The 13247-nt window shown below is 36.9% G+C and overlaps 2 protein-coding genes and 1 non-coding gene across 3 annotated transcripts in view; 1 reads left to right on the forward strand and 2 right to left on the reverse strand.

Moving 5' to 3' along the window:
* Positions 1–8686, forward strand: part of LOC137390673 (la-related protein 7-like) — a 38254-nt gene extending 29568 nt beyond the window's left edge. The window contains exons 13-19 of the mRNA XM_068076997.1: positions 1357–1696; positions 2469–2594; positions 2897–2963; positions 3190–3249; positions 3344–3426; positions 3580–3749; positions 8199–8686. Coding sequence (XP_067933098.1) covers positions 1357–1696; positions 2469–2594; positions 2897–2963; positions 3190–3249; positions 3344–3426; positions 3580–3749; positions 8199–8277 — 925 coding nt within the window. The 3' untranslated portion in view covers positions 8278–8686. The remainder of the gene's footprint in view (positions 1–1356; positions 1697–2468; positions 2595–2896; positions 2964–3189; positions 3250–3343; positions 3427–3579; positions 3750–8198) is intronic.
* On the reverse strand, positions 2274–2353 carry Trnal-uag (transfer RNA leucine (anticodon UAG)). Its single transcript has one exon. It is a non-coding gene; the product is annotated as a tRNA-Leu (tRNA).
* A 643-nt stretch (positions 8687–9329) lies between the features above and the next one.
* Positions 9330–12710, reverse strand: LOC137390674 (uncharacterized). Its single transcript, XM_068076999.1, has 2 exons — positions 12065–12710; positions 9330–9847 (listed from the first exon to the last, which is right to left on the reverse strand). Exons 1-2 carry the CDS (start codon positions 12708–12710, stop codon positions 9330–9332), a joined length of 1164 nt encoding a protein of 387 aa, XP_067933100.1.
* Positions 12711–13247: the final 537 nt, after the last annotated feature.

Consider the following 13247-nt stretch of genomic DNA (forward strand, 5'->3'; position numbering starts at 1 on the left):
TCATTTTTTCTTTGGGGTGATTGCGTGAGTCTCACGCCCAATGCGTGAGAGTTGGCAGGTATGTCCCCAAACCAAGTTTGCCTACGATGCCATGTTGTATAATCACTCACCACCGTTTTCATTACTATTAACTACCCATAACAGGCTGCATGATGCTCGCCTCTGTCTCCTTTTTAGTAAAAATCAATTCTGAAGCTTCATATATTGCTGAGGAACCACAAATGTAATTGGGAGTGGAATGTTCTGTAGTAAAGAATTGGTCGTGAATGTAGGAGACCTAGGCTCAATTTCAGTTAAGGTCAAAGTTGGAACTCTGTGTTGCCAAGGTGTGATGATTAAAAGGAAGATATGCTCTTTCTTGGCTCAAGTTGCTTATTATGTTAGCAATAGCCACTACTACTCTTGATGTCATCATTGATACATCGTGTTGAACTCATTCCTTTTTTTGCGATTTCAGGCTCAACAGATTTACCGTACTCATAATTTAGTGCTGATTAACTGAAATATAGAAACTCAACATTTTAATTTATTCCACTATATCCATAGATATAGTAAACCCTATATTGGCAAATAGCTATCATTGCAATGGAGCAATAGTGAGGCCTATAATAATCGGCTGTTGTTCTCACAACATTACATCGCAGTGATGTGCATAACGGCAACAGAGCCTTCGGCTGAGTGATGAGTTTAGTAGTGAAAGCATGCTTGTCCTACTAGTTTGTAAGTTATAAACGTTACAATAAGACCAAATTCTTGGTGAATTGTCATCAGAGGAGACAAAAACATCCCAGGTATGTGAACCCACAATAAAAATTTTAAATACTTGGTAAACCTAACCTTTGCACATGTACTATACCATTGGTTCATGTAGTAAGAAACTACTGGAAACAAACTAACTACCAACTCAACTGAATTTACTTGTCTTATCATGGTCTCATAACAACGAACATACCTTTCTATGATTATTCTGAATTGAAAGTGATGTGAATGAATGCTTGGGACTATCAAAAGAAAAAGTGTCTAGACTGATTACAACCACACATATTACAAACTTGTCTCTCAACTGATAGGGTTGTAATCTAGCTTGGCATGATTGATCAAATGCCTTTTTTGTCTCATTCCAAATAATGTAATAATATTCATTCTACTTCATGTATGTATTGTTAATGTTTAGGCTAAGAAAAAGTCAAGCCCCAGCTGGTTCTGTGCCTAGAGATGTTCAAGCAATCCTGAGAAATGCCCAAATCTGGTGTTTCACCGCTTTCCAAACGAGAAACGAGCTGAAACCCGTAATGCTTGGGTAAAGGCGATGCGAAGACAGTATTGGACTCCAACATCAAGCTCTGTATTATGCAGTGGACATTTTCAGAAAGACTGCCACAAGATTCCACCAGGTATTGAAAGAAAACCAATGCTAAAATCTTACACAATATCTACAATATTTACAGCTTATCCAACCTACCTTCAGCCAAGAGCTGTGAAAAGACGGACACCAACCATAAGAACAGAAAGCCTGTCGAAATGTGGAAGAACATCTCAGACAGCAGCCAGCACCATAATACCCGACCCTGAAAATACTACACCTGGTGATACTACTATCCATGATGATGAGCAACCTGCAGCTTCTGACAATCAGGACACACCTACAGCCTCGACAACGAGCTGCCGACGTGGTGGTAGACCTAAACAGCCTGCAGTCACACGTGTCTCAATATTAAAAAGAAGAATCAAAACTACAGCAGAGAGTTATTAGTTTAATTTCTATTTGGTCACGCTTTGTATGATCAATGATATAGAAGCTTCTAAATCATTGGTATTATCCATTACAATGTGTCTAAGATTCTTGCCTTTCTCATCCAAAGTCAGTGCTATATATTATCAATAAAATATGCAGTCTCACATGCACAAACTATGAAAAAATTGAGCAGTTTTTAGTGTTAAGTCAATAGGAGTTCATAGATCAGCTGATTCACTTTACACATCACCATGACGTTGCGTCATGCTAGTTATAGGCCTCACTTGTTTTGATTATTCGCATATCTAGGGTTTACTATATCTATGACTACATGTGTATCATTCAAGTATACCAGTGCTAATATATTGTTTGGTACAACAACGGAGCTAATTATTTCCGCTTGGTATGTCACTTGCTTATCAAACGTTTTTTCAAGGCTACTACCATCAATATGCGAAGATTTAGAATGTATAAAATAGCATCTTACAGTTTACAATTTAGATGTATGAGCAATTTAAATATATCAAGCAAAAAAATTTGGCAGCGGTGGGATTCGAACCCACGCCCTTTCGGACTGGTGCCTAAAACCAGCGCCTTAGACCACTCGGCCACGCTACCGTTGAAATTTTAAGATTTTGCCAATGATTATATTTACTGACTAACAAATCTTTTTTTACTAACGAGTCCACTTATTTTTTTAGTGGATTATAATCACCGTGCGTAACATTTGTAGCTCACCGGAATGATTTCGAGCATTCGTTCATCAAGTTGCAAAAGATTAGTTTCTGTGTTTAGCAATTCGTCATTTTTACCACAAAGTGCTATTACCAGCATAAATCGCCGTTTTTTAGCGAATCAGGTAAATATTATATTTACAAAATTATTTATAGTTCTTTTTCATGCAAGTAACATTTGCTGTAAAACATTCATTGTTTTAATTTGTTTTTGATTGAGCTGCCATAAAATGTAGCTCAAGCCATAAACAATCTATTTTCAATTTAATTTTTTTGAGTATCGGTTACTTGGCTGTACATGTGCCAAACGTCGAATTCCAACCAACCGCCTACGTATTGCTGTGTGTTATACATATATTGTGTTTATATATGAGCAATCTTTATTGTGTTTAGTGTTTTAAAATTATAAATGTTGTCGTCATTGTAGATATGTTCAAGGTCAACTCATGATGTTGGGCCAGAGAAAGAACAGTTTTCAGGAAATATACCCATGGGTCTGTTACTACTACAATCTTTCAATCTGACTAAAACAATTGAATTTTGTTATAATAGATTTTAGGTCCAGGCTTTTTGTCATTAATTTTACAGTTCTTGTCAATTTGACGTCACTATTGACAAGTCGAGTGTGCAGCAATTTGATTTATAGAATGATCCTTTACAAAATGACCATTCAATCTTTTCCATTGAACATAGATGGGATGACTGACGCTTTTATTACAGATAAACTCGACTTTAGATACTGCAGAAGTGGAGGAGCTGGTGGACAGCATGTGAACAAAGGTGAGTGCTGTAAAAAAAATTTGGCTTTATTTATTTGAATTTGTTCAATTTTTTCCACAACTTCTAAGATATATTTGGGATTTTCCTACTGCAGTTGCAACCAAGGTCGAGTTGCGGTTCAATGTTAGGGAGGCAACATGGATCCCAGACTGGATAAAGCCCAGATTGATGGAAAAGGTGAGATTTCTCATGTATGGTTGAGGTTGGATATTCATCACTATGATTCATCACTATGATTCATCACTATCCTTAGATAGATTTTGCCAAGTATCAAAGAATGTGCCATTTTACTTTACACCGGAATGCACTGTGCAATTATTTGTTCTCTAGGAAGCTAATCGAATAACAAAGCATGGAGAACTGATAGTCACATCTGACAAAACTAGGAAACAAATCTTGAATCAAGGAGATTGTTTAAACAGGCTCAGAACCATGATATTTGATGCATCGGTTCTTCCCAAGGAGCCAACACCTGAGGAACTTGCTCTTGCTGAAAAAAGGTCAGCATTTTTGACGCAATGTAGTCAGCGGTTGTCTCAACTAATTAATTAGACACTCTATCCAGTTTTATTCTAGTTTTATGCTAGTTCTGGTACTACTATGATAACGTTAATACGAGCAGGGCTTGAAATTAGTAAAATCATTCTATTCCAAATCCTGCTTTTATGTTAAAAGCATTAAAAATATGTTCTCGTTATTTCTAAGCTGTGAGTTTTTGCGTGTACACAAAAAGGTGAAAACTCAATGTAATATTGATGTTTTGAACCATCAAATTGTGTCTGCAAGGTTCCTGTTTTGGTACACTCAATACCTAACCATACTCTATACTGATGCTTAATATTTAAAGTTATTTTAATATAATATTCTAATTATAAACTAATTCACCTTGTTTATTGAATGTCCCTCGTACAACAATAATAGGTAGAGCAAAATTGGGATGCAATCAGTAATTAAACAAGAAATGACCAAATTGACAGCTTTTTGTATTATTTCAAACAAGTTACCAGAGTCAGTAAAACTAGCCTATATCATCGGTTACAGATACTAGGTCATAGTCTGAAAAGTCTCCGATTTTCTTATAAAATTTATGATGGTTAGCACTCCATTCACTAGTAACATTAGCAGTTTAAGGTCAGCACATATAGAGATCAAGGATGCCAACATTTTGTGCTAGAGCTGAGCGCACCACATCATGATGACCTCAAAGTGAAAGCGCAAATGACAGAAAGTTGAGTTACTGTCAAAGATGTGGATAAGGTTGACCAATCAGGACTAATCACTGAGCAAGGATATTTAGCAATTTACACAATTTTGTTTAATCCGCTTGCGTGGTATTACAAATTGGTTTCACTTTAATTCTGTTTTCAATACAGTCAGATCTCTAATGCCATGCCATAGCAACTCCATTTTAAAAATGCATGCATTTCATGCATTGGACAGTCCAGCACAGATATGTAGAATGAAGCTAGCAAATGATAAACTAGATCAACTGAGTATGAAATAAACTACAAACATTTAAGTGTTCTTGAGTAGACCTTGTAGAGTATATTTAAAGTGAATTTGTTTGCTAGAAGGGCAAAAACCACTGAGAGAATATTTAAGAAGAAATCATAAAAATGGCTAAAGAACCAAGAAAGGATTATTAAAAAGATGAAGAATAAAGTACTAACTAGAATTGTTTGCCATTGTCAGTTATTTAAACTAATACTGGCTAAAGAATATAAATGCTCTTTAAGTAATCCTTCAAATTGAAATTTGAATTTGTTAAAAATATGGAGAGTTTGTCATGCCTCTCAACGAGTCTCTCTGAGAAAAATAAAAAAATTAAAGTTCAAGAGGAGAATGTTACACTTTTAAAAAAGATAGTGGATAGTGCACAAATAATGGTAAGTCAACCTCAACTTATAATCACCTCCAAGTATCAATTTTTGAATACGTGATATAAAATTTGATCGAATATTTGTCTCGGCATACGACGTTACGTAAAACATTCTAACATATAAGGAAGCAAGAGTACGAAAAGCTGTCATGAATTGAAAATCAGCTAACGCAACAACATGTCATTATGGTCGTTATGGTAGTAAAACATGTCGTTATGGTCGCTATGGTAGTAAAACATGTCATTATGGTCACTATGGTAGTAAAACCTGTCATTATGGTCGCTATGGTAGTAAAACATGTCGTTATGGTCGCTATGGTAGTAAAACATGTCATTATTTTCGCTATGGTAGTAAAACCTGTTGTTATGGTCGCTATGGTAGTAAAACATGTCATTATGGTTGCTATGGTAGTAAAACATGTCGTTATGGTCGCTATGGTAGTAAAACCTGTCATTATGGTCGCTATGGTAGTAAAACATGTCATTATGGTCGCTATGATAGTAAAACATGTCGTTATGGTCGCTATGGTAGTAAAACATGTCATGGTCACTATGGTAGTAAAACCTGTCGTTATGGTAGTAAAACATGTCGTTATGGTCGCTATGGTAGTAAAACATGTCATTATTTTCGCTATGGTAGTAAAACCTGTTGTTATGGTCGCTATGGTAGTAAAACATGTCATTATGGTTGCTATGGTAGTAAAACATGTCGTTATGGTCGCTATGGTAGTAAAACCTGTCATTATGGTCGCTATGGTAGTAAAACATGTCATTATGGTCGCTATGGTAGTAAAACATGTCGTTATGGTCGCTATGGTAGTAAAACATGTCATTATGGTCGCTATGGTAGTAAAATATGTCGTTATGGTCGCTATGGTAGTAAAACATGTCATTATGGTAGTAAAACCTGTCGTTATGGTCGCTATGGTAGTAAAACATGTCGTTATGGTCGCTATGGTAGTAAAACATGTCATTATGGTCACTATGGTAGTAAAACCTGTCGTTATGGTCGCTATGGTAGTAAAACATGTCGTTATGGTCGCTATGGTAGTAAAACATGTCATTATTTTCGCTATGGTAGTAAAACCTGTTGTTATGGTCGCTATGGTAGTAAAACATGGCATTATGGTTGCTATGGTAGTAAAACATGTCGTTATGGTCGCTATGGTAGTAAAACCTGTCATTATGGTCGCTATGATAGTAAAACATGTCATTATGGTCGCTATGGTAGTAAAACATGTCGTTATGGTCGCTATGGTAGTAAAACATGTCATTATGGTCGCTATGGTAGTAAAATATGTCGTTATGGTCGCTATGGTAGTAAAACATGTCATTATGGTAGTAAAACCTGTCGTTATGGTCGCTATGGTAGTAAAACATGTCGTTATGGTCGCTATGGTAGTAAAATATGTCATTATGGTCGCTATGGTAGTAAAACCTGTCATTATGGTCGCTATGGTAGTAAAACATGTCATTATGGTCGCTATGGTAGTAAAACATGTCGTTATGGTCGCTATGGTAGTAAAACATGTCATTATGGTCGCTATGGTAGTAAAATATGTCGTTATGGTCGCTATGGTAGTAAAACATGTCATTATGGTAGTAAAACCTGTCGTTATGGTCGCTATGGTAGTAAAACATGTCGTTATGGTCGCTATGGTAGTAAAATATGTCATTATGGTCGCTATGGTAGTAAAACCTGTCATTATCGTTGCTATAGTAGTAAAACATGTCATTATGGTCGCTATGGTAGTAAAATATGTCATTATGGTCGCTATGGTAGTAAAAAATGTCGTTATGGTCGCTATGGTAGTAAAACATGTCATTATGGTCGCTATGGTAGTAAAACCTGTCGTTATGGTCGCTATGGTAGTAAAACGTGTCGTTATGGTCGCTATGGTAGTAAAACCTGTCGTTATGGTCGCTATGGTAGTAAAACATGTCATTATGGTCGCTATGGTAGTAAAACATGTCGTTATGGTTGCTATGGTAGTAAAACCTGTCATTATGGTCGCTATGGTAGTAAAACCTGACTTTGCAGTAAGCCAGGTCCTCATGAATAAGTTATGGGGACTCATAAATTTTTTGCAACATTTTTCACTGTTACCCTTCTCTTAGACTGACCAAGCTCATTAACTGCTTTAATCATGTCAAAGGATCTCACATCAACAGGCCTGCCTGATCTCTCTTCATCAATTCTTGTCCTACCTTTTATAAACAGTTTTGCCCATTTGTAGACACTTTTTTGGCTAAAACTGTCTTCTGTTTAAACATTCACCATTCTCTTGTAAATTTTATTTGGATTACACCGTTCAGATATCAAAGATTTGATAACTGATCTCTGTTAAATTCTGGAGCATGGGTTTTGGTCAGCCAATTTGGAAAACCTCAAAAAAATTCTCATGATCGCAAAATCTAAAAAAAAATTATGTTAGTCGTCATTAGAAAGTATATAGACATTCAAAAGAGACTTTTTTAAATTTATTTAATAGCTGAATGGCCTTTGTACATGGAATGTAAGTCATCAATGTTTCATAAGCTGTAAATATGGCATTCACCATTAAAGACTGTGTTTTAACAACCCCTGCTTGCAATTTGTCGACGATGCATGGTTAAAACTAATAGTAAATAGCAGATACTGCATTCAGAAGTTGTAAACCATTTGCCACTGTTACCAGACTTGCTTTACTAGTGATGTAGAACAGAATCAATGAAAATCATAAGCCACATAATATGGGCACGCTTGGTTGTGTAATATTCCTTAAAAATCAATTTCCATCAACCATAACGTAACCTGAGTGTTATATCTTTTTATGGTCACATCTGGTATATTGACAGCATCATGTCACTGCTTGCTGTTTGTCTGTAGTATAGCATACTAGATACTCTGAACTATTATTATTATAATTGACCTTGCATTGTGTGTGTTTGATAGCTAACAACTTTCAGTCTCCTTAGCTCATACTTTGATATTCTGTAACAAATTTTGCTTGTATCGAGATGTACTATTAGCTGCTAGAAGTCAGTGGTATTGCATGTGAAGGACCAAGGGCTTGCTTTTCTATTGTAGGAAGGCCAAGAGAGCAGTATCAATCCTTAAAGAAAAAAGGCACCATTCACTGAAGAGAGCCTCACGTGGCTCACAGTGATGCCGTTGCTTCTAGGAAAAAAAACATCAAATCAAAGTGGGGAAGTGAGAGGCTGCCGTTGTGTGTATCGAAGTCTAATATTTTTTGGTCTACTTCCTGTTGGGTAACAATCTTAGTTGGCCTGAAGATTGGAACTTATTTAATCTCGAGGTAACATTGCGCAGGCACTGTCTGCGGCGTTGTAAAAATGGCTGAAATATTACAGCGTTTATCTACTAATCTTTTATATAATTTCTACCTTTTTGGAATAACAGATTACTTGTGATGGAGTTGTATGTTTCCATTTGAGATACATTATCAACAGGTGTCAATATGGTATCAACAGGTCGTTATATGAAATATCAGGTAGCGTGCTGACTGATCTATCGCAGTCTGAATGATGCTGCCAGTGAGTTGTGAAAGTTGGCAATTATCGCTGAAAATCAATTTTACTTTCGTACTGCTGTTTCTGCATTAGTTAGATGCAGCCGGTTGATCTCGGTAATATTTTATAGAGGTTTAGGCAGAGATTCATGACGTATATTCATATCAGGCATTAATATACAATAACAGCGACACGGCGCAGAGCATATTCAGCAAATTGCAATTAGTAGCTTTTTGTACACTTCCGACGATGTCACAGCAACTCTATACGGATGGTCCGCTAGTATCATTTAGGGTTACCAGGCTGGTTGTTAGTTTTCAAACTAGAATTATTGCTATCACACAGTATTTGCCTTTTCCTACGAGAACTATTGCATAACCAATGTGCATGTGTTTTTTAAAAATTGGTGTAGATGGTCCTATCACAATTCTTACTCCGGGTTCAGGGAGTAGAAAAACCGACAAGCTAACATAGAATCAAGTTTTCTAATAGGTTCTGTTGGCTAGATGTACTTTATTGCAGAATGAGTTGTACATCTCCAACACAAGTTTAGTAAAAACCAGAAAATGGACAGGTAATGCTTTCTGGGTACATGTATGTAAAAGATTCCTACAAGTGTCAATGAGACGCAAGTGTGTTGTTTTGAGCATATCCAAAGTTCACCGGGCATCATTCATCTGGTTATCCTTCATCCACATGCGGACATTGTATCTGAACTGGTGTGGAATGACGCACTCCGAATCATTTCATCTACTTCAGGTATATCATCACACATATCACTAGTCCACTGTTGTCGCTCTTTTATCCAATTTACTATTCTGTTATCGTCCTCAGAAGGCGCGCTCAGGTCAGAGGTCATTTTCAATGTGTTGTACATTTCTAGGTTTTTAGCACTTAATACGAGACTGCCTGAAGTGGGTTGTTTTTCTGTTAGCGCAGTACTTGTGGGTTTCGGAGATTCTGACTTCTTAGCAGCGCCTACATCCTCAACGAAGGATACTTGCTTGATTATTTTATTGTCCGCCTTTCCAGTTTTGTTGGGAGCAACTAATGTACAAGGTTTGGTTATCAAGTCACAAGCAACTAGCATGCTTTTTTGTTTCTGCTTCGCGTAATTTGGAAAATAGAACCTCGTCGCTCGGCTCACTTCCTTCAATTGACTATTTCTTTGGTTAAAAAGGTTAGTGGTCGATGCTCTCTTTGTGGCTGCAACAGATAGACATAGGCTAGCAGACTAGTAGTGACCTCTCTGTACGTCTTCATGGTTATCAGAGCTATAGTCAAATGCAAGGGTGTCATATCAACATTGCCAGCCACGTGTAAAACCTTGACAAGAAAGTTTCTTGAATAAAATGCCAGTGAGTTTCTTAAAAAAATACTGGCATTTTATTTAAGATTTGCCCTGCTACAAGGCTTTTCCAAAATCCTACAATCCCATAGGGGACATCATCATACAATTTTTCGATTAACTATAGCAAGCTAAGTTAGCTTTCTAGTAACACGCTTACTGGTAAGAATATCCCTTCGGACGTTACCTCAATGCAAATTTAAAAGGAAAAACTCCTGTGCGACTAGCCACTAGTAATCAATTTAAATGTCTTCTAATCAACTGTTTGTGGTTACACCTTACACTATTGTTAGTTTTTTCAGTATTTATCAAGTGGTATTCTTAGTAGCTATTAAATGTGTCCAAGGTAGCGACTAAATCATTGCAATAGGACTTGAACCTGTTTTTATCTATGAAAAAGCAAAGAGCTTTTTGATTATCAGTCACAATACATAAACAAAGTTTTTCAGTGAGCCCATAACTCATAAAGACTCCACAAACAGCAAATTTTTTCAAAGAAGATCATGTTGGGTTAGCTGACCTTGCATTGATTTAACAAGTAGCTGTTGTTCTCAACCAGTAATTCTCACCACAAATTGTCATTTAGGCTTATACTATTGTTTTGAACTATTTCATTGTTAGCGTCAAATGATTTTTACATGTTATGTTGGTAACAGTGCTATGCTGTTCTCTATTTCAACTAAGTCAGGGAATCTTTTTTGTGTGCATACGGCTCGTCCCTGCTTGTAGCATTCTAATATTTAGCATGGTGCATCTCAACTGTATCATACCAATATGATCCATCCCTAACTGTAAGATACCAATATGGTTCATCCCTAACTGCATCACACCAATATGATCTATCCCTGGCTGTATCACACCAATATGACCCATCCAAAACTGTATCACACCAATATGACCCATCCCTAACTGAATCACACCAATATGACCCATCTCTATCTGTATCACACCATTTTGATCTACATCTGATTGCATCACAATTCACAACAATATCGGCCATCTCTAACTGTCATCGCTCTAACATGATCCATCCCTAATTGCATCCCTAACTGTAAGATACCAATATGATCCATCCCAAACTGTTTCGCACCAATATGACCTATCCATAACTGTATCACTTTAAAGGTTGACTTGCAACAAAATTCACATTACAGTTATTTGGTATCATAAGATTCACCATGTCTTACTCTGTTGTGTTGTAGGTGCCAAATATATGGAAATGTGATTACAAGCTCTTAAAAGCTCAAAAACGAACAGTTAATCGCAGCCACGCGAGACCGCCGTAGTTTGGATTCTCTTTTCAAAACGGCTCAAATGTGACGCATTTGTGAGCGATGGTTTCAGTTTACACTTTCATGCAACCTTATTCGTCGAAATATTTTCACAAATATACTTCACGCATTCAATAAAACCATGTCTATCGTTCTTACGCGTCTGTTTTATCGTCATTGTAACGCTGTCACTTTTAGCAGTGATATCTTATAACTTACAGTAAAAATTCATTTAACTTTTTAACCTTTCCTCGAAGGAGTACGTATCATTGTCTGACAATCATGACGATCCTGTTGGTCACCTGTGATAATCGAAAAGTGCTGCAAAAATTATTTGCGAAGTATTGGGTCACATAATCAGATTACGACTTGCCGATTAGACCAGGCCGAAACACAACTAAAGCAGCGAGCATCTATATTTGATACGGGGGTCTTCGGTAAACCCGAAGTGTTTGTCATAAACTAGTACTACGATAAGTTTTATATTGAGCTGTGCATTGGCCTTTCAATTCATGTGAGAACATACGTGACATGACGATAACCAAATTTCGTGGCTATGTCATCGAAATAAAGAGATTCCAATATACGGCGGCTTTTCGTTTTTGAGCTTTTAAGAGCTTGTAATCGCATTTCCACATATTTGGCTCTTACAACACAACAGAGTAAGACATGGCGAATCTTTTGATACCAAATTACTGTAATGTGAATTTTGTAACAAGTCAACCTTTAAATATGAGCCATCATTTGTATCAGTTTAATGTTAACCATCCCTTACTATATAACTCAGATAGGAGTTGTTCCTACCTGTGTCATGTCGGATCGACGGTGTTGTTGGTTGATCGATTGTTTCTATAGTCAGCAACTGCCGCATTTTCGATGCAATCGGAAACTGTATAGCCGGCTCAGTAGGTTGACTACTCTCTTCCTGGTTCTGTGGCATTGACTTAGCAACAGTATTCTCTTTCCTACCAGTTGCCATCTTTCGTCCGTGAAATCCTGTACTACCGTCACTGAAGGACCTGCTAGCCTTTCTCTTTATTGGTGTTGGTAGTATGAGAGCATTTAGCTTAGCTTGTAACATTGCATATCCATTTGAAGGCGATGCCGACGAAAACTCCGAATGCCGAATGCCTCGCGGCGTCTCCGTCTTCCTCTGATTTGGTCGGTTTCGAATATATTTGTGTTGAGTTGAAATGGTTGGTAGTGATGTGTATGTTGTTTCTGGTCTTGCTTCCTTTTCGAGATCGACAACTTCGATGAAATTTCTCAGACCAAACATTTCAAGATCTGCTAGTGAACTAGAGCGCTGAAGGCCTTCCGAGGCAAGCTGCTGTATGTCCCGTAATGGTAGTTTTATGATCTTCTCACGAGCTATCGTCGGCTCAATCCAGTCAAGTGTGGTCTGCTTCTGTTTCTTTTTCAATCTCCTGTAGGCTTTAGTTTTGTTCATTTTCAATGTCTCTGAAATTATTATTGTATTTGCATTTAGCAAAAACAATAGAGCTATAGTCGTCTTTAAATGAAAACTATTTAATTCTAGAAGGATTGACACTGTTTGAACTCCAGTCCAGGCAATTAAAGCATGAGCCAGCTATTAGCTTTGCGTTTATATTTGCTAATCCATTCTTTTCTTACGCAAACAGAATCATATTTATATTACATACATTGTAACTATGCGTAACACTTTGAACTCTCCAGTATAAACGTATTGATTCGCTTTACATCTTTGCTACTTTATTACATAACTTTATTGATTTGAAAAAGTATGTACACAAATAGCATTGTGCGGTTGTATGCTCGACTTCAACATTTGACTATCAAACAGTTTTCAATGCCGTAACGTTTTTCTGCAGGAGTTTAAGGGAGTTTGCCTAGGACACTGCACCTCTTAAATGGTTCAGAGGTTTCATTGGCGTACCATCTTAACAATTTAAATTTTAAAATCATTAATTACATATGCCTATCAAATGTAGAAAGATTTCATGAA

This window comes from Watersipora subatra, chromosome 3 (assembly GCF_963576615.1).
Source record: "Watersipora subatra chromosome 3, tzWatSuba1.1, whole genome shotgun sequence".
Classification (NCBI taxonomy): Eukaryota; Metazoa; Bryozoa; class Gymnolaemata; order Cheilostomatida; family Watersiporidae; genus Watersipora; species Watersipora subatra.